The sequence below is a fragment of the Ruditapes philippinarum genome, unplaced genomic scaffold (assembly GCF_026571515.1).
Source record: "Ruditapes philippinarum isolate M1 unplaced genomic scaffold, ASM2657151v2 ctg2395_1_1_1_1, whole genome shotgun sequence".
Classification (NCBI taxonomy): domain Eukaryota; kingdom Metazoa; phylum Mollusca; class Bivalvia; order Venerida; family Veneridae; genus Ruditapes; species Ruditapes philippinarum.
In genome coordinates, this window is record NW_026854306.1 from 67277 (window position 1) to 94563 (window position 27287).

Below are 27287 nucleotides of genomic sequence, written 5' to 3' on the forward strand. Positions count from 1 at the left end.
GCTTATATTTTTGAAATGCGTACATCAATTATAACATATGTTCACACCTTTAAATTTGAAAGTCAGAATCAAACTGCAAAATTTAATTATATGTACTATTAAGAACACGTTTTAGTAGGGTTTTTATAATGGAAGTGGCTAGCGTACGGGCCCGTACGGCTAGCCAAAAGTTTTAGCTGTACGTGAGTCACGTACGACTAGCAAGGACACACTGTATATTGGCTAGCCGTACGGCACTTTTTCAAAATTTTTGGAAGTTGAAAATGCATATGTTATATTATGACTTTAAGCAGAAATTTTAACCAAGAAACAGCATTAATTGTCTTCGGATGTTAACTTTTTTAGAGATTAATCGCCTTGATCGCTATATATATATATCGATCTTTGTCATCGCAAGATGTCGAGAAAAAAATAGCCTTGGCTTGCATTTACACCAATTGAAATAGTTAACAAAATTTTGATAATAATCCTTTTTTGTTTCATTAATTTTAATTTTCGACACACCTTTAATACGAAAAAAAAAACAACAACAAACACTGAAAATGATTGTTGTTAGGCTCTTGATAAATTGCGACAATTACCGACGGACTGTATAGAAGTTTGTCCATCAAGGAAAGTTTGCATGTTCCGTGAAAGGCATTCTAAAATTCTATTGTCAGTCCCTGGATAGGTTTTAATTAAGGCTAATTAAATTGATTGACTGTGCTTTTATAATGTTCGATATGTATCTACTGTTTTGAAAATTATATAATTATTTTTGCATTTCACCATTTTTTTTTTTCATTCGATGTTCTTTTTATTTATTTATTCCACTCCGATCATTTTTTTATTCGATCCATGTGCTTAAAATTAACAAAAATGATTTAATAATTCATACAAATAAAACAACAAATGATAAGCATGAAAATCAACAATTTTATAACGTTCGACTTCCATATAATTTTGAAAAGTGCTGTACGGCTAGACTAGATGGGCTAGACAATACAGTGCGTCCTGGCTCACGTACGGCTAGAACTTTTGGCTAGCCGTACGTTTCTTTATTCATTATTATTTTTTTTTTTTGATATTGTTGCATATTTTGAACCATAAAAAAATCTCCTCTACACCTCCTGTGAAATTAAATTGTCTGGTCAATACTTTATTATATTAATATTTCCTTACGATTCAACTAGATTTATCATGAATCTAAAGATGTGGGGAAATGACATCACGCGCACCTGTTTTTATACGGTCAATACACAAACATGGCCGCGCTTACTGATTTGTAGAAATCGGTGATTTAGCGATTTAAATTTTGATATCATTCGTTTAATATTATTATTTGGCGGCAGAAAATTTGCAGTTTTATTATTTATAGTATTCTTTTTCTGAAATCAAGTTTCTATTCTAACCTTGTCTTTCCCTTTAAGCAAAAAGTAGATTATCTTTTATAAATTTTAGAAAGATAAAATAAAAATCTATGAAAGTACATGGACAAATTTAATAATCTTTGACGAGGGAAGTGATAAATGAATAATCTATTGAAGTAAATGGTAAAAATGAATAATCTTTGACAAGGGAAGTGAAAAATTAATAATCTATTAAAGAAAATGGTTAAAACGAATAATCTTTGAAAAGGGAAGTGATAAATGAATAATCTATTGAAATAAATGGTAAAAATGAATAATCTTTGACAAGGGAAGTGAAAAATTAATAATCTATTAAAGAAAATGGTTAAAACAAATAATCTTTGACAAGGGAAGTGATAAATGAATAATCTATTGAAGTAAATGGTAAAAATGAATAATCTTTGACAAGGGAAGTGAAAAATTAATAATCTATTAAAGAAAATGGTTAAAATGAATAATCTTTGACAAGGGCAGTGTTAAATGAACAATCTATTGAAGAAAATGGTCAGAATGAATAATCTTTGACAAGAGAATGATATATAGAATAATCTATGACAAAAAAAGGTATAAAGGTGAATTTCAATTTCCACACACAGAAGTACAATTAATGCATAATCTTTGATGAAGGAAAAATGGAATGAATAATATGTAAAAAGAAGATGGGCAAAATAAATTTGAATGTTCTGAATTTGTAACATTAAAAGTTGTTTGATGCTAATCAGTACAGCCATAAAGGACATAATTTTGTACTTATCCTTAAAACCTTTCTGACAATTTACATGATCTTCTCTACAAACAAACACATTAATGTTAATGCTAATTCTGAAAGCACTTTTCTTACTCTTAATCCATCATAAAACAACATGTCTGCAGCCTGCAGTAGAAATCAAGGAGCTGCAAAACGCTCACACCTTCAAGGAATTAACTTCCCTTTAACTATACAATTTATTTAATAGATAAAGTAGAATAATTACTCAGCATTGCAGTTGTTACTAATTTGTCCCGTTTTATTGCTTGCGATAAAATTGAGTAAGCAGACAAAATATGCAGATTGTAATTAATCATTAACATGCGGAATTTATTAATGATTTTTCTAACTCAGCCACGCAACTGCAACTCACAACAAAAGCAGTTATGAAATAACTTCATTTTCATACCTTCCGTGTAACCTTTTAAGATCAATTAGATACAAATGTCAACCAAAAATTACTAACAAGAAATAATATAAAACTTTATTGCACCGCTTTATACAAGTCAGTCACCTAAAATACCACTAATATGTAAAATACCATTAATATGTAAAATATCATACATTTTAACCTTTGGTATTACAGGCACCTTAGTACATTTATATATTTACTTTAGCCTCATTGCTTGTAATCTAGCTGTTTGAACAATTTTTAAACTAATCATAACCAGTACTGGTGTCGCACAAGTTTGTCATAGATTTTTAAATTTTTCAAAAATTAATCCCTTCAAAATAAAATTTGGTATTGCAGCTCTTTCAAACAACTCTTTATAAAAGTAATATCAGTTAAAATAGGCCTTTTAAGAAATATTTATCTATTATTACCATTGCGAAGTTATTATCAATATTTCTTAGATCTGATAATTAACCACCCCTCGCTATTTTATTTTCTGCGTTATTACTAACATTTTGCGAAAAACGATGTATTGCGTAAGAGTGAACGGTACCTGGCTTGTATCAAACTTGACAGAGAGGTTTAAACTAGTGCCAAATATTATGCAACATTTCATCTGAGACATATTAAAATGCAAGATATGTTTATAAAAGATATTAATCATCCACTTTGAATTTTTCCGCTGTTTCATTTCTTCATAGGGACTTTCCTATCATTAGCATTGCAGTTGCAATAAGTAGAAGTATTTATAGGGCTTTTAGTTGTTATCAAAAAATGTGTTTTTCTTTGTGCCGCTTGCACAACATGCTTACAGAAATGCATGCCAGGCATTTCAAGGGCTGTTAGTGCAAAACAATTGTTTTTTTATTGACAAAATAGTTTCTAGTTTTCCAAATTGCAAACTGGAAATAGTTTACCACCACCAAAAGCTCAATTTCAAATGAATAAAACATCAGGAACAAAAAAAAGAATGCATTATATTCATCACTGAATAATTTAAACATTTAGGATCTAGACAAAACATCTCATTTAAACAGCTTCTCAGTATCTTGATACATTGGGATACATTATGTTTTCCATCAGATCAGGGGGAATAACTCCTGACAGGCCTTTTCTTCTCTTCTATAGCGAGGGCTTCCCCAATGAAAAATTCTTTAAAATCATGCAGTTTTCCCCCGAAATTGAATTTACATCAAGATTTTTTTCCCTTTTTGCAAATATACCATACAACTTTCCCCCCAAATTAAGGGCAAGACCGCTTCCCCAACCTGTGAAAAATGCCCTGCCGGAATCAATACACAATTCAATAAAAATACACACAGAGTCTCTGTAATGATGGTAAAAATTTTGCCAAAATATCTGCTAAAAAATTACAAACATTTTCTAATAGTAGATCTGAAATGACATTTTATATGTGTTTTCTATCATTTTAAGGGCAATAACTCAACAGACATTAAACTGATCTAAAAAAAGAAAATACAATACTGTATCACTCTATGCTTAGATTTTCCAAGTACAATGAAATTACATAAGTAATAAACGTCGCTTCCACTTGCAGCTAATCACTTATTTGAAGCTTACTGCTGATTGTGTGACTAAAAGAGCCTGTTACAGTGATCTGCCCAGATCTGAGGACTGAAACATTACTGTTTTCTATAGAGGAACCTTATAATGTTCAACAATGGACACAAATTCAAGAACTGGATGCCTTAGCAATCTTTAAATTGATGCTCCCTATCTCCCATCAAGCTCTATTAAATTCTTCTCAAGATATTATGTCTACTTAATGTCACATTTAAGCCACAGAAATGAACAAGAATTTTCCTTCCAAGAAAGGCAAACCTGTGTTTATAATGTTTTAATAATAGACATAGAACATGTTTGATGCTGATCACAAGAAGGAAACAGCACTAAATGTTAAATAAGTTGTCATAAAAGTTATTATACATATTAAAATTGTCTTCTCTACAAAATACTTTCAAATTCACTAGAACTTAAGTAATGGCAGGTTCAGCTTTTATCCCTGAAAGGTATTTATTTATTATAATAGCATTTTTGGAACTAAATAATCCCTTTCAAAGTGTTAGCTATCATATTTGATTGTTCTGTAATGTTTTGTATATCTGACTGCTCTCTAAGTGGCAACATTACTTATTGGGATTTAATTATATATTTGCTGCCTATAAAACTCATATAATTCTCATGACAACAAGACATTGTGCTTTCCAGGAACATTATTCACTGAAATAATAAATCAAGCAGACCATATTTGGGAACATGAATCAAGCAGAACCATTTTTTCCCCTCCTCTCCAAATCCACTGAAGAGTACTATTGATCACATACTGGGAATAGTGGCTGCAAGCAAACAATCAGCTCCCAACATTTGACAGTAAATCAAATTATCATTGTCAGGGAAACAAACCCTAAAGTAAGTGATTTATGCGAAATGTGAAAATCTCTCGGAAATAAACACAAAATTTAGGCAAATATGATATTCATGAGTAACATAATACAAGACACTGGCACCAGTGAAAATGAACTCTCTTAATATTTCAAAAATATGCAAATATTTTGTACAATTTGTAAAGCACTTAAAAGAAATCAATTCCCACAGTATATCATGATGCAAAAACAGATTAAGACTAAAAATGCATTCTGAATCATTCAATGGAACTAAATTCTAACAAGTTAGAAATCTTTATAACTTCAGTCTGCTATTGCTGAAGGAACAACCTACAAACCAGCACATCTTAAAATATATGACATGCAGACTTCCATATTTAACCAGGTTTTTATATGAAAAGGGCAAAGCCTCAAAGCAAGCTCGATTTACTTTTACTGTGAAATAGTAAAAAACAAGAAAAGCATTGATGCCAAGCATCAAAGGGCGTCCAAGCAAGAAATGCAGAAAGTGAAAATGAACTAGTAGACATATGATGACAAGATATTCTTATAAACTTTTCAATGGTTAATTTGTTTTTACCAGAATGAACGGACGAAAGACATTGTTCATTATGAACTTTGATTGGCATGCTAGAGATTAGAATATTACTTGTTATTTCTTTATGACCGTGATTGTTAATAGCAACGGGTATACATGTATACCATCATTTATAATTCATATGTGTAACGCATGATCAACACCTTGTGGAATTGTCTCTAATCATGTTATCGCTATTAATAGCGAAGACCCCCTATTAAGGTATCTGTTCACACTTAGTAAAAATATGACACTGGTTATATTACCATGTTGATCATGTTGAGCATAATTGTTTATTATACAATAATTGTAATATCTATTTTAATATAAAAAATACAGATTTTATGAATATTGCTTTCCTCTCTTTTTTGTGTTTTATGTGCTATTTTAATACTGAGTTTTTACGTTTACTACTCTTTTTTTATCAAAATTGTAAAATAAATTTTAAGAATTCAATTGTCATATTGACCGACGCTTATAAATCAAAACTTAACCGGAAAAAGTCAGTAAATTATTCTTTATCTTTCAATATATAATATTATTTATTCTTAAACAATGTACATGTACATTTGTATTTTTCTTTATCATTTTTTAAATTATCAATCAATTGAATAATTCATAAAATCTAATTTGTAACTTTGAATAATTCCTCGGCATCTTTACTAAACACGAATAACAAATTAAATAAAATGTTTCAAAGTTGATAGTGTCATATTAATACCGTAAAAATGTACCTTTTGCTCAAGTATTGCACATATTTATTGTTTTTATCTCATAAAGATAAAATGAAACATGCTATTGTTGTTGTTGTTGTTGGGTTTTTTCGAATTGTATGTTATGTATAATAATGAGTTCATCTGTGTTTATTAATTATTGTAACCAAACTAAGTGACAAACATTCATTTTGGAAAAAAACTTATTTATCTGTAAAATATTTGTTCTGTTCTGTAACGATATCAAACATCTACTCCAAAACCGTACGTGAGAGACCGGACAATAAACGTGTGATACTATTCGCCGGTTACTAGTAAATCCCGGTCAAAATAGACCGGGAGAGACCGGGAATTACCGATAGCAGTACATCCCTCTATAAATAGATTTTCGAAATGTTTAGATCATCAACTTATTATTCTATTTTAACATACCATAATAACCCACTGTGTACTACAAAATGATAAATAAAACAACGAAGAGACGGAAAAGGTTATTTCATGCATTGCGAAATTCTCCAGTTCGCTATTCATTGTACATATCGAGACATTTTTTTTAATCAAGCACCCTCATACCGATCGGAATGATCGGCTTTCATTATGTGGTCATAATAAAAGGCTCGAGAAGTTGCTGTCGCCCATTCACAAAATCTGATTTCATTCCATAAGGGCGCCGCGCTTCGGCGCGGACGCCAATAATCATTCATTTTTATTTTACATTTTCCATTTCAAAATTGTCATTCGGTATTTTATTCACTGCTTCCGTTTATTCTGGTTCCCTGTCCTGCAATTATGGTTCCCATAGAAGTGCGCTGTCGACCAGTCTACACATCTGTTTTCAGTCAGAATTCCTCAGTTTTTAGACTTATCTTTAAATTCGAAAAGTTGCAAAGTGTCATATCAGTACTTCGGAGGGCCTGCTCTTCGAGCTCGCTATAATGTTTATAGCCCAATTTTCACATTTTTATATTAGAATCCCTTTAAGTTTGAATGGCCTGCTGGACTAATACGGCAAGGGTTATGCAACAGTCTGTGAACAAGTTGTCAATACAGATAATACAAACTTGAAACTGTTAAGGCATAACAATTTGCATGCAATATCATATTAACAAATGGAACAGGCCATAAAATGTTGACATCTCTGTGACTGCCGATATACCACAGGCAGTCAAATTATGATCATCAACAAACTTGTGACAATTTACACAACTCATTACTTTTGCAATTTCCGCACAAGTCTATAACCTCTACATTCCCTCAAAAGTGTCTGAAATCACTGTCTCTTGCAGCCATTAGAGATCTGCCACCAGACAGATACTATCTGTGAGGCTCTAATGAACATATGAACAATTCGTTCTAAATCTATAAGATTAGCATACTGTCACGAACATCTCTAAGACTGCCGGATTGTATTACTGAAAAGGTTACAGTCAGACCTGTCACAAAAAACCACCTTAATATACTTAATACAGAAAAACCTGTCATTTAAGTTTCCCCTTTTAGTTAGAGATAAATTATTACTGAAGATTGTTTTATCGAGCCAAGGATCACTGTTCTTTGTTCATAATTTCAGAAAATATTCCATTATTAAGTTAGTATTCAAATTAGGTAGCGCAACTAGCTCGGTGTTTGAAAAAATAAATAGGAAAAAATTACAAGAATTCAAAAATGTCTGTGCCATACTTTGTAAAGCATAAAAGTACATTTCAAGATTTTTCAAGATAAGATAATAACCATCTTCATGTTTGAATAGGGGTTCATTAACAGTCAATTATCACCTCATAGCTGTAACAAAGGGAGTCGTATTGATCTTAAAGATAATAATTTAGCGTTAACGGTTCTTTCAGAGAATATTCCCAGAAAGGGTAAATTATATGCATTATATATTACGTTAGTGTGTATTGTAATCAATTAGGCTTTAATCTGTCGCACAGATTTCTTATATTGTTATCACTCTACGTTAAGCAAATAAAATGTTACGTTATCATCGTAGATCAGCTGTTACAACTGGTGATTCTAATCAGGTCATTAACGGAATCAATATTATTAATCTAAAGCTACTGTAACATTTCTCTTCCTGCCAAATCATTGTAACACAATATTGGACAAAAAAAGACAAATTGCACAAAAGCGACAAATTGTGACAAAATTTGGTCAAATTGTTGAGCAAATACAGCAACCAAATAAGACTCTGTCATAAAAATCAACTTGAATAATGGCAAACGAACAATACAGAATAATACAAACTTCGAAACCAAGAAATGTTTAAATTTGTTTTTTAAAAATAAATCCTTAACTGAACAGTTCAGTTACCAAACTTGTTATTACAATTACATTTCATGTTTTAAACATCACAGCCAATAGTAAAACAATGTATAATGATTTTGTCATTGTTGTTGTATAAATCAAAACAATTTAATACACCAGTGAGAATCAGTACATAATACTAAACATATTTTTTTCTCTCACTTGTTCCCATAAACATTTAGTTATAAATTGAGACTTTTGACTGAATTAATTTAAAAAAATTTATAATCTTGCTTTCAGTAAAATATTCACAATTAGGTTATATCACAGTATCAGGTGCGCAAAATCAATTGTCCCCATTGCCCTGGTTACTAAGTCCCAAACCATGTACAGACAAATGGAAATTCTTGAGAATTTATTATTTACATATCATACAGACTATTATGTTGAGAAATGCTTTAGCTAAAAACAGACAAGAAAGTCACAATCAAAATTTTGCTGGCCTTGAAAATGATAACCTCTTTCTTAATGAAAATTTTTCCTTTTTTTCCATTCCAAATTATAAGTTACCAGTACCACCAACCTTTGCTGCAGATATCATGATGAGTAAGAAAGAAGTCAAGGATTTCGAAATACCAAATTGCGAAAAAATTGCTTAACACCCAATCAAGTTGAATATACATGTCAAAAAGCTGATAAAAACATCAAAGATTATTCCATCCTTAGAATATTCTAACATCTCTAGGATTGTTCATTTTGCTTTGTTTCTTAATCAGTAACTGTTGTTTGTTTGTTTTTGCTGTCAGTTATTGCCCTAGCAGGTGTAAGATCTCATAACTTGAGAGATTTGAGAGAATTGCTGGAAGCAACAGTATCTCTCTCTCTCTCCCTCTCTATGTATATATATATATAAATATATATTTGATATTTATAATAATGCACGCTACTGAATGTTTGTAACATTGCTTTTCATTGGATAATCATGACCGCTGCTCTCAATTTATAAAGAAATCTCACTTTTTTCACTGTATTATAAATACCTCATAAATATTCCAGACATGTTATATGACCAGTTATCCTCGCCTTGCAGCTGGGGTTTTATTTCCAAACAAGGCCATATAACTGGTCAAAAATCTTTATTCTTTATAATATTTCTCTCTCTATCACTCCACCTAGTTACCTCTCTGATACCTTTCATTCATTGTGACAGTAAGGTTGAAGTATGGAAGGAGAAAATGCTTAAAATTCCAGTTATCTTTTACAGTTTGTTTACAGAGGGGCATCAGTGACAGTTCTTTAGTCCAGTTAAACTGGAATTAGTCTCTTGCTTGTCTTATCACACTCAACATTTAAAATGGACTTGTCCATATTTTAAATCAGGACAAAACCCCAATTTATTTTTAGGGAAATTTAAAAGAAAACTGTTTTTCTATTTTTATAAAATTTTTTGTTTCTTTCCTTTTTCTTCGCCACTGAATTTGCCTTTCATTGGAACGTTTTAATATTTCATTCCAAATGAACGGCTTATTACAATATCTAATGAGCTTTTAACATGTTCCTCCACGTCCATATTCACGTGCATAAATGTATAAACGAACAAACATGACAGGGAAAAACATAAAACGTACAACGGGTATCAAAGCCAAGAGAAAGAATTCATCCTGAACATTTCTCCCTTAATGATGTAAACACCGATGTATTCAGATACGTTACCTATACTGAAAATCTCGTTACCCTCTTCTACATGACTACAGCTCAATAGCGTAATGATTGTAACAGGTTAAAAGATGAAATGTTACCCATCAAAGTGTAACCAACGGAAAATAATTAGCAAAACAAGTATTCGTAGTTAAGAATTCTTTTTTACGCCACCACTTGTATTTGATCGCAAATGGGATTAAAGTAGAACTTCAGACACCGACTTGTTCCTGAAATTTCTCTGTAGATTCAAGAAAAAAAATTTATTCTAGCTGGAAGTGTTTGTACATCCATAATTCATAGGCTGGTAAAACAGGATGGCAGAAACTTGCACATTTTTTTCCTCATCCGCAATTAATAACGTGAAGAATTTAGCCTCAAGACCTGCTTAGCATATTAATTTCATAAGTGTTTATACAATGTAATAGAGGATTGATCATCAATGTCAGACACACTTGTTGATGATTCTCAGTGATAGGACAGGCAGTAAGATACTTAATGCTTGTTTTACTGTACCCGATTAAATCTTTGTAACTCAAAACAATTCCACAAGGGGCACCCGTGGCTGAGTGGTTAAGGTCAATGACTTCAAACCACTTGCCCCACACCATTGTGGATCCTAATTCTAATAGTGACTCTGAATTCTTACATTTAACTAGAAGCTATCCAGCTAGCTTATAAATATAATGTAAGCGGTTCTATAACTTTAGGTGCATGAAATAATGCATGGAAGGGTGTGTAAGGTCTTTCTTCCCCAGTAAAGCTGGAAAGTTGCCCCATATGACCTATACTGTGTTGGAGCAACCTAATTAACCCTCCTCCCCCTACCTAAAAAAATCCCAGTGTAAATTGGAACAGTCCATTTCCATTTTTGAATCAAAGTACTGAAATCAAGCAACCTTCTCAGACTGCACCAGTATTATTCAGACCCCAACGCTTCAGTGGTGATAGAGGAATGTCATATTAATTAGAAACTTACAAGTCGAGAAACTGTACCAAATACTGACAATGACATCTTGCTGATTACAGTGTAAAGCTAAGGAAACATCAAATATTGACACCCTTTATATACATGTATATTTTAAAATATGTTGCCACAATTAAAGAGAATGTTTGCTGTATCTTTCCTAGCTAAAACAAAGGTGTGTTGTTGTTTTTTTCCATCTTTTTTTGTTTGAAATACATTAAACAAATGTAACTGATGTTATTTGTTTTGTTTTTTTTATCTGCAAAATACAATATACAGTATATATGTCCCAATATTCATTCAAATCATTTTGTATAATTATTTGTATTTAGTTATGAGGTTTGAATTTATGTCACTACATTAACATAATGTTACTGTCATACACCCTAATTTGTTCTTGCCCGAGTCACCTTTATACCTACAATTGCCCTGTGAGAACAATTCATTTTATTACCCCTCACTTTTTTGGTAATGCTAATTTCCCATAGGCCTCTGGGAGTTATTCTTACTGTTAATGCAAGTGTACCACGTGACTACGAATTTTGTACTGTTACATAGGTAACAGTATTTTTTAACAGTATAAAATTTGGTCACGTGGTCTATTTTCTAAATAAAATGAAATAAAATGACCGCCATCTTTTTCTCGATTCATTCTTATTTTTGACGATACGGCATCGCCGAAGTAGCCATTACTCTGATACATTTAGTTCTTTGCACCCTAGAGTCCCTTTCGCGTATTAAATATCTTTTTGTTAAATAGTCAACAGGAAACATCCATTTTCAACGGAAGTAATTGTAATGTAAATAATTTTGTGTCAAACTGGAATATGCAGACAACTAAAGCATGCAACAAAGGATAATTTAACAATTTTAACTAGTGAAACGTTACAGATAGAGTTGGTGGACAGACATCAGTAGGATATCTTCGTTATTTACTAAATGCACTTTGTCAAAAACCATGCGAAGAATATTCATGATATTCTGGATGCAGAAGGATCCGATTTCACAGATCATAACCTTATAAATGGGTTAGTGTTTTGTTATCTAATAAAACCTAGCTTATTGTATGTTTATGATTTGTAGATGTCATCATTTGCTGAAAGAATAAAAGAAAAAGAGAACTTCTCAAGTAGGCCTAAAGTACACTAAAACTTAAAAGGTAAGGACAGTTTAAAATAAGTTATTGTTACTCTTGGTTTGTTTTTGTTACAGTTAGATTTTGTTGACAATTTGAGATCATCACAGTATTTTTGTTCGGGGGTAATAAAATAAATAACACATGGGTTTGTGGGTAACAGTAAAAATATCATCCCGAGGAAAATACTGTTACCCGAGGCGTAGCCGAGGGTAACAGTATTTTTACGAGGGATGATATTTTTACTGTTACCCACAAACCCATGTGTTATTTATATAATATAGTACCAATGGATACCAATGATGCAACCTGATGGCACTTTTACCAAGGAAGCATGTCCTTACTATATACATGTAATTAGGAAATGAACAAATAATAACATGCCATGGGGATCATCAACAATTAGTGTAATTTGACATATTTTAAGATTCTCGGACAGTCCTGTTGCATTTATAACCTTGTAAATGGTGTCAAGGAAAAGAAAGTGAAGTAACCTTGACTAAATCTACCAGTCCTGCAATTACATCCAAGGGTATAAATCCAATGTAATGTTACAAACATACCAATTATGCCATAAGTCAGTCAAAATATCAACGTGCTTTGACAGTGTAAAAATGTTATGAACCAAAAGAAGGAAGCACACACAGAAGAATAGACAAAATTGCAACAATAAACCCTGTGGATCTTTTTTTAGAAAGCACACAATTTTTCATTTCAGGTACCTGTTGTAGAAAACACCATTCATCAGTTATAGTTAACAATAGTCAATGCATGGTCCCCCCATCCCCAAATTGTGAAATAGCCCAGGCCCTTTTGAATTGTGAAAGACATGTATGACTTTTCTTGAAATTATAGTTTTAGCAATATTTGCCATTCAATTGTGAAAGAGTAAGTATAAATTTTGGCATCATGAATCAGCCAGAAAGAAACAACAAAAAGCAATTTATGAATCAGATATTCCTTTACTTTATATAATATGAAATTAAGCAAAGCCTATGAACTGGGAAGTTGTTAAGAAATTCCTTTTATTCTTTCCGTTTTAAAGGTGTCATTTGGTATTACATGCACCGCTTCCGTTTTCACTCGGAATACTCGACGTTTATTATTTATCAGAAAAGTTGAGATTTGTTCCGTTATCAGAATACCACACCTATTATCATTGAGTTACAATTAAATGGCGGTGCACAACTAGAACTGACACTGAAAATTTCATTGATAGGTATACAATTCTATATATTTTTTAATTGTTTTTTTATTTGATTTTCTTTTAAATATACAAGTGAAGTCTAAAGCCGGGCAAGTCAAAGCCCCGACCCTCTTCGCGTGCCCAGTCTTTGACTTCCCCGTATGACTAATATGAATGTACCCAATAATAATGTCCTTATTAACTCATTGATTCTGTGTCACACACTGCTGAACAATAAAACATCAAAAAATGACATGAATATGTCTTTGATTATCTTCCATCTTCCATCATCAAAAGCAATTTTGTAATTACCTTATAAGCCTTAATGCTTCTCTTTGAAGAAACATAAATCTGATTTGCTAAAAGCTTGACTTCACATGATCTATGTCTGTCAGGAGCTGTATTTTTTTCAAAGAAAATGGCAAGAAGTACCAGGTCTTTGAGTCTACAAACACCGCTTTCAGGTGGTTTTTAATTATCAACATGCCTTGCCTTTGATCTACAATATGATTGGTTTGATGAACGGAGATTTGTTACTTGGAGCAGAAATCTTGCTCATCAAAACCTTTGGCTTTGAGAGTAGGCCTCTTAACATTTAATACAGATTCTGTTTAATCTCAAAACCAAAGCAAAGTGAATAATATTACAAAGGTAAAATGTGTTTTTTTCTTCTTAAAGTTTATCTCTTTATGAGGTAATGATTTATAACTAAAAGTTTAAACATCGATAGTGCCAATGGGTGCTCCCTTATTTCCCTTTGACACAGCAAAAACATGGTCTTGTCACAAGGAAAGGAACAAATATCAAGGGCTGCTAATGATTCACCAAATGTTAGATTCAATTCACTTTCAATTTCATCAACACAATTTGATCATTTATGACTGATACATGTCTAATTACTTTTTGTCTTAAGTTGACAATTCTGCTTTTTTGTGGTCCTCAATTAAGCTTTTTTGAAGTTATAAAATCAAATCAAAATTGTTATTTTTGATATACATTTTGTAATCAAAATTATTATTTTTTTATATTGGGCATTGAATTGGTGCCCAGAAAAACCAGTTTTCGATGGATAGGAACAAGTTGTTGCACCTCTACAAATATCTATTTATAGCCAAAATTAAGACCTTGACCTTATTAACCTAAGAGCTAACAAGAGCACCGCTAGGCGGAGCATTATATGCCCGAAAGTTGTTTTTTTTAGTAAGGATGACCTTAACCGTTGACCTTTTGACCCCAAAATCAAAAGGGGTCTTCTACCCAATATGGACAATCATCCTATGAAGTTTGAACATTGTGGGCCAAATGGAACTTAACATATGCTCCGGCAACTGTTTTCAGTATCAAGGTAAAAGTGACCTTCACCTTTGACCTTTTGACCCCAAAATCAACAGGGGTCTTCTACCCAATATGGACAATCATCCTATGAAGTTTGAACATTGTGGGTCAAATGGGACTTAAGTTATGCGTGAAAACATATTTTTCAGTATCAATGTAATAGTGACCTTCACCTTTGACCTTGTGACCCCAAAATCAATAGGGGTCTTCTACCCAATATGGACACTCATCCTATGAAGTTTGAACATTGTGGGTCGAATGGAACTTAAGATATGCTCTGGAAACTGTTTTCAGTTATAAGGTAATAGTGACCTTTGACCTTTTGACCCCAAAATCAATAGGGGTCTTCCACCCAATATGGACAATCATCCTATGTAGTTTGAACATTGTGGGCCAATTGGAACTTAAGTTATGCTCCGGAAACTGTTTTCAGTATCAAGGTCATAGTGACCTTGACCTTTGACCTTGTGACCCCAAAATCAATAGGGGTCTTCTTCCCAATATGGACAATCATCCTATGAAGTTTGAACATTGTGGGTCGAATTGAACTTAGGTTATGCTCTGGAAACTATTTTCAGTTATAAGGTAATAGTGACCTTGACCTTTGACCTTTTGACCCCAAAATCAATAGGGGTCTTCTACCTAATATGGACAATCATCCTATGAAGTTTGAACATTGTGGGCCAATTGGAACTTAAGTTATGCTCCGGAAACTGTTTTCAGTATCAAGGTAATAGTGACCTTGACCTTTGACCTTGTCACCCCAAAATCAATAGGGGTCTTCTTCCCAATATGGACAATCATCCTATGAAATTTGAACATTGTGGGTCGAATGGAACTTAAGTTATGCTCCGGAAACCGTTTTCAGTTTTAAGGTAATAGTGACCTTGACCTTTGACCTTTTGACCCCAAAATCAATAGGGGTCTTCTACCCAATATGGACAATCATCCTATGAAGTTTAAACATTGTGGGCCAAATGGAACTTAAGTTATGCTCCGGAAACCAAATTTCTGACGGACGTACGAACAGACAGACAGACGGACGCCAGGGGGTATAACATAATATGCCCTTTCGGGCATATAAAAAAGTATCTAATGGTAGAAAATTATTGAATTACACCAAACAATTTATGATACATGTCAATTAAGGTAACTTGAGAACAAGAGCTGTCGATAGGACAGCAACGCTCTACTATTCTTAGTACTTGATAGTAAAAAAAATGCTTGATTCAGTTACCTCCTCCTGTTTACAGGTTGGGGTCATGATGGTGAACAAGTGTGCAAAGTTTCAAAGCCATATGTCAATGGACTCTGAAAATATTTGAACTATTACAAAAACTTTAACGTAAATTCTAAGTCGAAAAAGGGGCATAATTCTGTCAAAATGCTTGAAAGAGTTACCTCCTCCTGTCTACAGGTTGGGGTCATGATGGTGAACAAGTGTGCAAAGTTTCAAAGCCATATGTCAATGGACTTTGAAAATATTTTGAACTATTACAAAAACTTTAACATAAGTGGTTACGCCAACGCCGACGCTCGGGTGACTGCAATAGCTCTACTTATTCTTATCGAATAGTCGAGCTAAAAAGTAAGTGTGACCAAAGAATAGAGAAGATGGCCCATATATTCCACAGGGAGCAAAATATATATTTCTTGGAGCAAAAAGAAACAAGCAACTATCAGCAGACAGTGAGTGAAGATCTTATAAGAAACCTCTCCTATTAAAAAAAAAAACATTCATCATTTTCATGGAAATTTTCAAAATAAGTACCCACTCAATAGAGAACCATTGCAGGCACACCTATGCTGTCTGATTCTGGTTTGCAATATGGGGTAAATTCAGTTGTTAAAGTTACATTTTAACCAGAAGCTTACAAAAGTGAGACAAACTTGGTAAGTTGTTACAGCATCAAATATCTTATAAACATGAGTATGCAATTTCTCTAATAACATGGGGAAAAATGCAATCAGTGGTTTTTACCTATTCATATAAATGTATGTAATATGTCTGTATCATGCAAAAGGTTAATAATAATTTTGTGGGAGAAATTTCGCTATCATATTTCCATATCCTCCCTTTGATGTCATAGGTCATGTGACAGCATGTTTTGATATACAATATTAAAAGGAACATTAGCAATTACAAGCATATCAAAGTAACTGCTCTGGAGATGATTAAATAATAAAGTGTAAGATAGAGCTGTTTGAAATGAGAGACTTTATTTGAACAGTTCAAGTAGCATTTTGCACAGATTTCCTTTAATTACACATCTTTAAGGCAATTTTGCACCGATTTCCTTTAGTTAAACAACTTTGGGTTAATAAGGGTTGTTTGTGAGTAGAAATGAACAGATGTTAGTTATCTAATCAAAGCTTTATTATAATCAAATCTTATATGTTTTATTATTACACAGACACTAATGTTTCCTTAACATATTTGTGAAACTATGGATATTTATGAATTAAAACCACAGGCCGAATGTTCAAGTCTTGTTTTGGACATCTGACATTCAAGTGTGAACCTGACCTTGAAACTACCAGCATAAATCTTGTGCTTTATATTATTTGTCACTTCTATACAAGACTATTTTACACCATATATCATGTTTATATAAATTGTCACACTTGACAAAATTGAGAGTGACCAAAAGGTTGTGATTGTGCTTCTTCTTGGGACTAATCTGTGTAACATTATCATGACCAACCTATAGGATTCAAACCCACAACCCTTGAGTTGACAAGCAGACACCTTAACTTCTTGGCTACTATTCTGCCTGCTTAATGGAATTCTGCTAAACTAGGCCTTTATCATGATGAATATTGCCCACAAATGATTTTTTTTTTCATAAAAAAATTTGTCTGTCTGAAAAGTATGCGAGGATATGTTGTTGGCATCACTACAAAAATCAGAGGAAAGTTACAAATGCTTTGTAGCTTCAACATCAGAATAATCAGAATACATAATAATACTGCAAAGCAGATCAGAACATGTGACAGGATTTTCTGTAGAAATTCTACTCATAATTCTGCTCATTACATCTAGATAATGTATGGCTGGCAGTGGGAGATGTATTCTGACATATTACAAGCCTTCTCATAGAAAACAGACAGGGTATTTAGACAGTAAATGCTCAGTCTATGCTAAATATCCTGTCAGAAAAAATACACTCATTTCACCTGTGCACTAACAAACAAAAACAATCTTAGCTGTCAAGCTTGACTGTGTCCATAAGATTGTTAGTAAAACTTATGAATTAATAGAGACAATCAAATTTATTTAGAACTGTTCCTGATTGTTAATTTTGGATAAAATCAGTCTCAAAATATCATAAAATATTTCTTTTTTGTTTTTTTCTTCTTCACATTTAATAAATACCACAACTGAAGCATTTTTACCAAAATACATTTTCTTGGAATGAACTATGTTTCTGCTATAGAAAAGATGCCAAATGGGTTTTCTGGTTAGTATGTAAAATAGGGTAGTGTGTAAAGCTGCTTTACAAATTACAAATTGCTTGGCTTGATTAAAAATTTAAAAAATCTCCATACATTAATTTTTAGTGTCTTTGTGCTTTTAATTGCTTGATTAAATTTTGGAACTGTTTTTTTATATGTGTAAATGTGTAATGGACTAGTCCAGATATCAATTTGGACCTGTCCATTAATATTTATAGGGATTTCAATATTATAATTAAATATCCAACACAGTAGAATGCGGTCAGACTGCACTGGTAGCAGTTTACTAATTAAGGTAGACCATGGGTAATGCATTACCTCCACTTTGAAGAGTATTCAAATAGGCTAAAATCGCTTGTAAACTACATTGAAATTGAGGGGCGTGGGTTCAAACCCCAGAAGGGGCAACTTTTTTTTTCTTTCTTTTTTCTTTTTAACATTATTTATGTATCTCTCTGATCCATTATTGAAGAAAAAAAAATTTATTTAAATTATGTAATTATTTTAGGTATTTTTTTTGCTAAATAATGCCAAAATTTATAGCAAATATGATACCAGATATTTTCAAAGTTCGATAAAATAAAAACTACACGGTAAAAGTATTTTATATTTTGCATGATCAACTAATATACCTTTGAAAAAATTTAGGCAAACTTTGAAAACAGACCCTCATTTCGATAAATTTTAGGGATAATTTGAATAAGGCATTTTAGATAGGGAAATGGTAAAATTAGTGTTAAAAGTGGGCGGGGTAGGGTAACAATTTTATACATATTAAGAACATTTTGTTTACAAACAAACATTTTGCTTGTGTAATGTGTTACCTGAATGTTATCATTTGTTTCTTAACAATGAGCAACAGAAAAACATATTTTATAATGATGATATTACAGATTATTTACAGTTTCCTCATTTCTGAAAACAAGCTCTTCTAATGGCAAGGTCTTAGTTCAGAAAATTGTCCATAACTCATAAACCACGCGGTAAATTTTATTTAAATTTTGCATACAGGTGACCTTGAAGACATACAACTGTCCTATGTTGTCAATTTTACAGTTCCTTATGGTGCCCATTACCCATGGTCTACCTTAAACAATGCCACACAATCATAAATCACATAAATCATACCTAAATATATTTAATGTTGTTTTGTGTAATTTCAGTATCGAAAATGTTGTTTTGTGTAATTTCAGTATCAAAAATGTTGTTTTGTGTAATTTCAGTATCAAAAATGTTGTTTTGTGTAATTTCAGTATCGGGAGACAAAATGTAGTATTCAACCCGATATAAGTAGAGTTTGACTTCCCTTAATTAGGCACATATTGTCACTTTCGTGCAGTAACTGGGTAACTCCTTATGTAACTTCATAGGAGTTTATAATCCTGTTAATGCACTAAGGTAACAATTTATATTAAATAGGAAATAGACCTAGAATTAATACAGATTACCATTGTTCTGAAATCAAACTATAATTTACCTCAATGTTGAGCGTTGTTTCATGTTCTTTTTCGCCTTTCTCCTTCTCATCACTCTGGTCAAACGTGAACACCTTGCCACTACCATTCTCTGTTTTCATGGGAGGTAACTCCACTGAAAAGATGATTTAAATCAAATATAATAGCGATAACTACTGGCTTGATTTATTCTCCTACTTTACATTTTTGTGGTTCTGGTGAAGGTCAGGATTGTATGTGTTAGGGTGGGTCGAGTGAAGGGCAGGGGGGGGGGGGGGGTGGTGTGTTTACTTACAGTAAGGCACTGATAATTTATGCCCCTTTAAGATGCACATGGGCAATATGAAAAGTTTTAACATGTCTACAAGTTCAAAGCTATAGTTTTTATTTCTGAACATTGATGAAACATTTTTTTTCCATCATCAATCTGACCTATTTAACAAACATATGAACAAAGTTCTGCCAATTTAATCTGTTCATACCAATGAAAACAGTCATATCAACTCTTTTCACTTCAAGGTTGCAAACCACTAAATTATTGAACGGCACTAAAAATGTAATTACACGCTTCAAAATTCACGTACACTGTATCACATAACTTCATTAAAATCTAATTGGTTCATAAACCGTAAAGGATTCATAGGAGATATACCACTTTAATATTCTCTTGAAATTAACATCTAGATCATCCTTTTTTTATTTTTTATTTTATTAAAGCATCTCTCTGACAAGACTACGTCTCGTGGTAATTAATTCTTTATGAATACGATATTAAGTCATAGATCCGGCGGGAATCCAGTGTTCAAAGCGCCCAGTTACACAGATCAATTTATTATTTTAATTTTCAGAAACACAATATGCTATTATCAAACTTAATGATGTATCCTTTTAACTTCACTCAGAATACGGTATTGTCATTAAAGGTACCGTAAACTTCCTAATCAGAGCACTTGCTAACAGGCGCACCACTGCAGTTTCAGGTATAACTTTGTTTTATTTCAGGTCAAAAATACATTGTAAAGTTCATATTACTGAGAATTTACAATATTTTTAAAGTTTTATTCTTAACCAAAGAAAATCATATGGTCTTTAACCTTCCATAGCTTTTCTTGTGCATAAATTTGGGTTTCATCTTGTGCAATCTTCAGTCCCTTTTCATGTTATTTAATTATTAAGCTAATAATAATCATTAAGATTGTTGTTATAAAATATTAAAATTTAAAAAAAAATCTGGCTCCTATGAGAACTGTGTTTTTAGATGCTTTTTTGAACACACTGTTTGCCTATAAAATAACACAAAGACATTCAAATGCACTAAAATGACTGTTTTGAACTTACAGACAAACAATACAACAAATAAAATATACTTAAACTTCAAACTGTTATTGTTTAATCAAGCCATGCTGTTTTTTGATAAGCAATCTGTTTTCTTGTATAGACAAACAGAAATGGTGATCAACATTTCACTTTTAAAAAGTTTTGATTGAATTTTTTTTAGAAAACTAAGTTTTATGAATAAAATTGTAAAACAGATCAAACAAAACTTCCAAGTGACAATAAGATGGTCCTGGAGATAAAAACTGAAAGAGATTCTATCCTATACCAATTGAGGGTACCATGGCGCACTTACAATACCTTATACGGTAACTTCAGCAAAAAATATTAATATCATCAATTCTTGTTCATTTCAGAAATGAAATTGTAATTTCATCCAATGATCAAACAGAATTGTTATTTCACATTGTGGAATCTTATAAAATCATCAATAAAACGAGAGGTTCATTTTGCATGCTGCTACGACAGACTATAAAAACCTCCGCGGAAAAAAAATGGGATAAAAAATTACGAGGGAATTTTAGTCCATCAAAGGAAACGAAAGCTCTCTGGCTGTCAATGATACTTAAAGAGTGGCTGTCTTGAATAATTCACAGACAAATTCGGTCTAATCTTTCCATTTAAGGGCGTTAATTACATGTTTCTCGCTTACATCTTCAGGATGTTATTCTCCATAAAATCAGTAAGGAACAGACAGATGTCTGGGTTTTTCATGTTATAATTTCGCTTAATTCCCTCAATTAGCTAGAATAGATATGACACTCTGGTCTTATTAAAAAGTCGATAAACAAAAACATACTGTTATATCAACCTAGTTTCTATGAACCCAAAGTTGTAACAACTCCAGTCTCCCACTGACCTACCCCCTTTCACATCCTGAACAAAAGGTGCATGAAACAGATGTTTTAAAAAATTCCAGTCAGATTTGGTTAACAGATGAATTTGTACCTTAAAGCTGCTGGATTATTACAAACGTTATTCTTTCAATTTAGACCCTCCTTATAACAAAGATAATCATATTCAATATAATTATAGCCTCATACATTACTTTATAAATAACAAATAAAACAATTTACATTAAACGAAATATTTAAACAAACAAAAGAAAATTATAATAACATATTTTTTTTAAACATGACAATTAATGTCAAGACAGTGCCAGTGGGCAGTAGAAAAATTTATCAGGGTTAGGGTTAGATTTAATCAAAATTTATTTCTTATAAATTATGTGTACAATACAATATTACAATAAATATGAATTGAAGTCAGGCTATCAGGTACAATTAAAGCTTTAAAACTTACATAAAACTCACTCCAGAAGGTTAGACTGGTTTGAATGTCATATGGCAACTTGACCATGTCACAGATCACATTACAAACAATTTAAAAGTTTTAAACTTCATGACTGTTTGAACAGGAAATATGAACGACCATATACAAAAATCACAGGAAAATAAAGGGAAAAAGGATAGTCTGTGTTCAAAGGGAAGCCCTGGCTACATAGACCAATAAATGTTAAGATAAAAGGTCTGAAACCACTAAAATGTATTCTTTACATAAACCCACAACAACCCAAAACATGACTTTTTCAAGCTTAAATCTCAATATACTTTCTTCAAGAATGGTCTTTAATGTGTGAACTTCAAAGGGTTACATATAATGTTTTTTTCAAAGATCAAAATAGTTTTATGTGTTTTGAAGGTGTATATAGGGACTAATTTATTTGTATACATATACAATGTATATATAAAAGACTAGAACTCCGCGAGTCGGATGTGTCGCCTTGTGAACAATGTAGTTTAGGGGAAATGGCCAGGACAAAAATGAAATATGAAAAATAACAAAGGGCAATAACTAAAAAAATAATAAGTGCAGAGCAGCAGTTTCTGTACACTGCACTTCTTATCAATTAGATCTATCATTCTATGATGTTTCAAGTCCATAGCTTTCATACTTGAGGAGAAATGACCAGGACAAAAATAAAGTAAGAAAATCAACAAAGGGCAATAACTCAAAAATAAGAAATGCAGAGTATCAGTTCTTATGCACTGCACTTCTTTTTAATGAGATCTATCATCCTATGAAGTTTCAAGTCCATAACTTTTATACTTTCGGAGAAATGGCCTGGACAAAAATTAAGTATGAAAATTAACAAAGGGCCATAACTCAAAAATTAAGAAATGCAGAGTACCGATTCTTGTGCACTGCACTTCTTAATAATGAGATCTATCATCCTATGAAGATTCAAGTCCATAGCTTTTATACTTAAGGAGAAATGGCCAGGACAAAATTAAAGTATGAAAATAAACAAAGGGCAATAACTCAAAAAAATAAGAAATGCAGAGTACCAGTTCTTGTGCACTGCACTTCTTCTTAATGAGACCTATCATCCTATGAAGTTTCAAGTCCATGGCTTTTATACATTAGGAGAAATGGCCTGGACAAAAATAAAGTATGAAAATTAACAAAGGGCAATAACTCAAAAATTAGGAATTGCAGAGAACTGGTTCTTGTGCACTGCACTTCTTAATAATGAGATCTATCATCCTATGAAGTTTCAAGTCCATAGCTTTTTTTAGTTGAAGAGAAATGGCCCGGACAAAATTAAAGTATGAAAATTAACAAAGGGCAATAACTCAAAAAATAAGAACTGCAGAGTACCGGTCCTTGTGCACTGCACTTCAGGTTATTGAAAGAAGCATGCATACCAAGTTTGAAGTCATTCAGACTTATAGTGACTGAGTTATGCTCCGGACAAGCTTTAGAGGACGCCGACAACGACGCCGACACAGACGCCGCCGACACCGCCGACAAAAGTAACCCCTATATGTCACCTTTTCAAGGCGACACAAAAAATTGTATTAAGTTAATGATCTATATTCACATATATTTCATATAATGCTTATAAAAATCAGATCATTACTTTTTTTATTCACAGTAATTGTTTTTTTGTTTTTTTTAATTCTTATATAAAAATGGAAAAAATGACTTAAGTATCAGTATTATCAAACACTCAACACTCGTGAAATTCATAAAGCCCTCAATTTGTTCTTTAAATATATTTAACAAAAGAAATTAATAAAGCCCTCAATTTGTTCTTTAAATATATTTAACATGAAATTAATAAAGCCCTCAATTTGTTCTTTAAATATATTTAACATGAAATTAATAAAGCCCTCAATTTGTTCTTTAAATATATTTAACATGAAATTAATAAAGCCCTTAATTTGTTCTTTAAATATATTTAACATGAAATTAATAAAGCCCTCAATTTGTTCTTTAAATATATTTAACATGAAATTAATAAAGCCCTCAATTTGTTCTTTAAATATATTTAACATGAAATTAATAAAGCCCTCAATTTGTTCTTTAAATATATTTAACATGAAATTAATAAAGCCCTCCATGACTGTGTTCTTTAAATATATTTAACATGAAATTATTAAAGCCCTCAATTTGTTCTTTAAATATATCTAACATGAAATTATTAAAGCCCTCCATGACTGTGTTCTTTAAATATATTTAACAAGAAATTAATAAAGCCCTCCATGTGTTCTTTACATATATTTAGCTTGAAAACATTATAAAGCCCTCAATGTTCTCTTAAATACAATTGGAACATGAAATTTATATAGCCCTTAACAAGAAATTAAGAGAACCCTCAATGTGTTTATAATAAAATGAAATGAATGTCATAGACAAGAAATTATCACTGCTTGCACTGGAAGTCGGCTAATATCAGAAAAATCTTGATGATAATTTACATACATTTATACATACAAACTGACTAGTTAAGTGAAATGTTTCAACATCAAAAGCTGTAACTATTACAGCTGGAATTTTTCAGTACCTTCAAAATTTTTAATTCCCCTTAAAGAAAATGCATCGCAATAAATGCTTTAGATTTCTACCCTAAAAAAAAGGGAAGTAGTTGCTTATTAAAAGGGGAAAAAAGGGAAAATGTTCCATTCCTTTATAGCCCAAAAATCTGACTTTAAGTATGTGTTTTTTCCCAATAATAAATTTTAAAAGGGCAGGGATTTTTTTAATTTTAAAATTTTTCGTAAAACTTTTTCACTTGTTTGGGTTTTGGTTAAATGAAAAATGTCTTTTCTGAAAAGGCAAAAAAATTGTCCTTTGTTTTTTGTTTGGTCCCCTGTAGATAAGGACACGGGAAACTGTAACTGGAGCATTTTGACTTTTTTTAAATATTCACTTTTTATTTTCTCCCCGCTAGCCAGTCTAGAATTCAACTCTTTTTTAATACTCTTGCAAATTTAATTGTGTGAGTACATGAAATGTTTAGCTTGCAATTTAAACCAACTATTTCAAAGTGCATTTTATCAGACAAAAAGTATCGTTTATGTCTGCCTTTGTTTCCTGTTGTACAGTAATTTTCTCAATTTTTGTAAGAGTACAATAAATATATGTATGTAGCAAATTGTTCCCTTTTTTCCAATTCCATTAAAATTTCATTAAAAAAATCTACATCTATTAATGGATATTCAAATTAATTGCATCACTTGTAAAAGTTTGCTTGTTTAAAGATTCCTGGAAAAACAATTTGCATTTTTCTGTTTAGACACTTGTGGATTGGCAAAATTCAAGCCATGAAATAAGCCATTCTTGACGATTTCTATGTGAAATGATTTAGTAATTTGAGCACCAATTACGCCGGTACTCAGGCACTTGTATCTTTCAATTGTCTCTCATGAACTGAATCAAACAAACAAACTAAGTCCGCCACTTTCATCCTACATTGTTGTTTATATAGCTGTTCAAATTACTTTAACATAGGGGGGGGGGGGGGGGACTTATAATCTGCCCTTCACCAGAATATGTTTTACCTTTCAGAGCTAGATTACTATCCTTGTTTGTCTCTTTAACTTCTGTATTGTCTTGTTTATCTTCCAGACAGATTGATAACTCCTGAAAATATACAAAATATAAACAACTTTAATCTTTCCTAAGCTAAATAACAACTTATTCCTATGCTAAATAACAACTTTAACCTTTTCCGTGCTAAATAACAACTTATTCCTATGCTAAATAACAACTTTAACCTTTTCCGTGCTAAATAACAACTTATTCCTATGCTTAATAAAAACTTTAATCTTTCCCATGCTAAATATCTTAATAGAGACTTGTCTGCCTTTCCCGTGCTAAATAACAACTTATTCCTATGCTAAACTAGACCTATCACTGAAGGTGATTAATACCCCCACCAGCAAATTTGACTTTTTGAAAAATAAGTAGTCTGAAGAAAAATTTCAACACAAACTATCAACTGTGTACAAAGAAATATTTCAAATAATTGTAATCCCTACTGGCGTCTCTGAATAAGCTTGCTTTTCACAAAGTTTGAATACAATATCTCATTTCTAACTCTAGTTATTATCCAGAAACCATTTTTCTATTTTTAGTAACACTGTAACAGTGACCTTGACCCTAGGGGGTCCAAATGCAATACCAACCAAGGTCTTCATATAAGCTTGCTATACACCAAATTTGATTCCTAACTCAAGTTATTGTCAGAAAACCATTTTTCTATTTTTAGTAATAGTGACCTTGACCCCAGTGGGCCCAAATGCAATACCAACCCAGGTCTTCATATAAGCTTGCTATACCCCAAGTTTGATAACAATATTTCATTCCTAACTCTAGTTATTGTCCGGAGATTTTTCTATTTTTAGCAACAGTGACCTTGACCCCAGGGGGTCCAAATGCAATACCAACCCAGGTCATTATATAATCTTGCTATACACCAAGTTTGATAACAATATCTCATTCCTAACTTTAGTTATTGTCCGGAAACCATTAAATAACTGTGACCTTGACCTTGACCCCAGGGGGTCCAAATGCAATACTAAGCCAGGTCTTCATATAAGCTTGCTATACACCAAGTTTGATAACAATATCTCATTCCTAACTCTAGTTATTGTCCGGAAACCATTTTTCTATTTTTAGTAACAGTGACCTTGACCTTGACCCCAGGGGGTCCAAATGCAATACCAAGCCAGGTCTTAGTGTAAGCTTGCTATATATCAAGTTTGATAACAATATCTCATTCCTAACTCTAGTTATTGTCCGGAAACCATTTTTCTATTTTTAGTAACAGTTACTTTAACCTTGACCCACGGGGTCCAAATGCAATACCAACCCAGGTCTTCATATAAGCTTTCTAAATGCCAAGTTTGATAACAATATCTCATTCCTAATTCTAGTTATTGTCCGGAAACCATTTTTCTATTT

At 32.1% G+C, this 27287-nt stretch overlaps 1 protein-coding gene across 2 annotated transcripts in view; it reads right to left on the reverse strand.

Annotated features, from left to right (window-relative positions):
• The window catches only part of LOC132739752 (protein naked cuticle homolog 2-like), a 70031-nt gene that overhangs the window by 8828 nt on the left and 33916 nt on the right, over positions 1–27287 (reverse strand). For both annotated transcript variants that reach the window (XM_060727538.1, XM_060727539.1), the window contains 2 exons: positions 25883–25964; positions 19724–19836 (listed from right to left, as the gene is read on the reverse strand). In XM_060727538.1, the coding sequence (XP_060583521.1) occupies positions 19724–19836; positions 25883–25964 (195 nt within the window). The remainder of the gene's footprint in view (positions 1–19723; positions 19837–25882; positions 25965–27287) is intronic.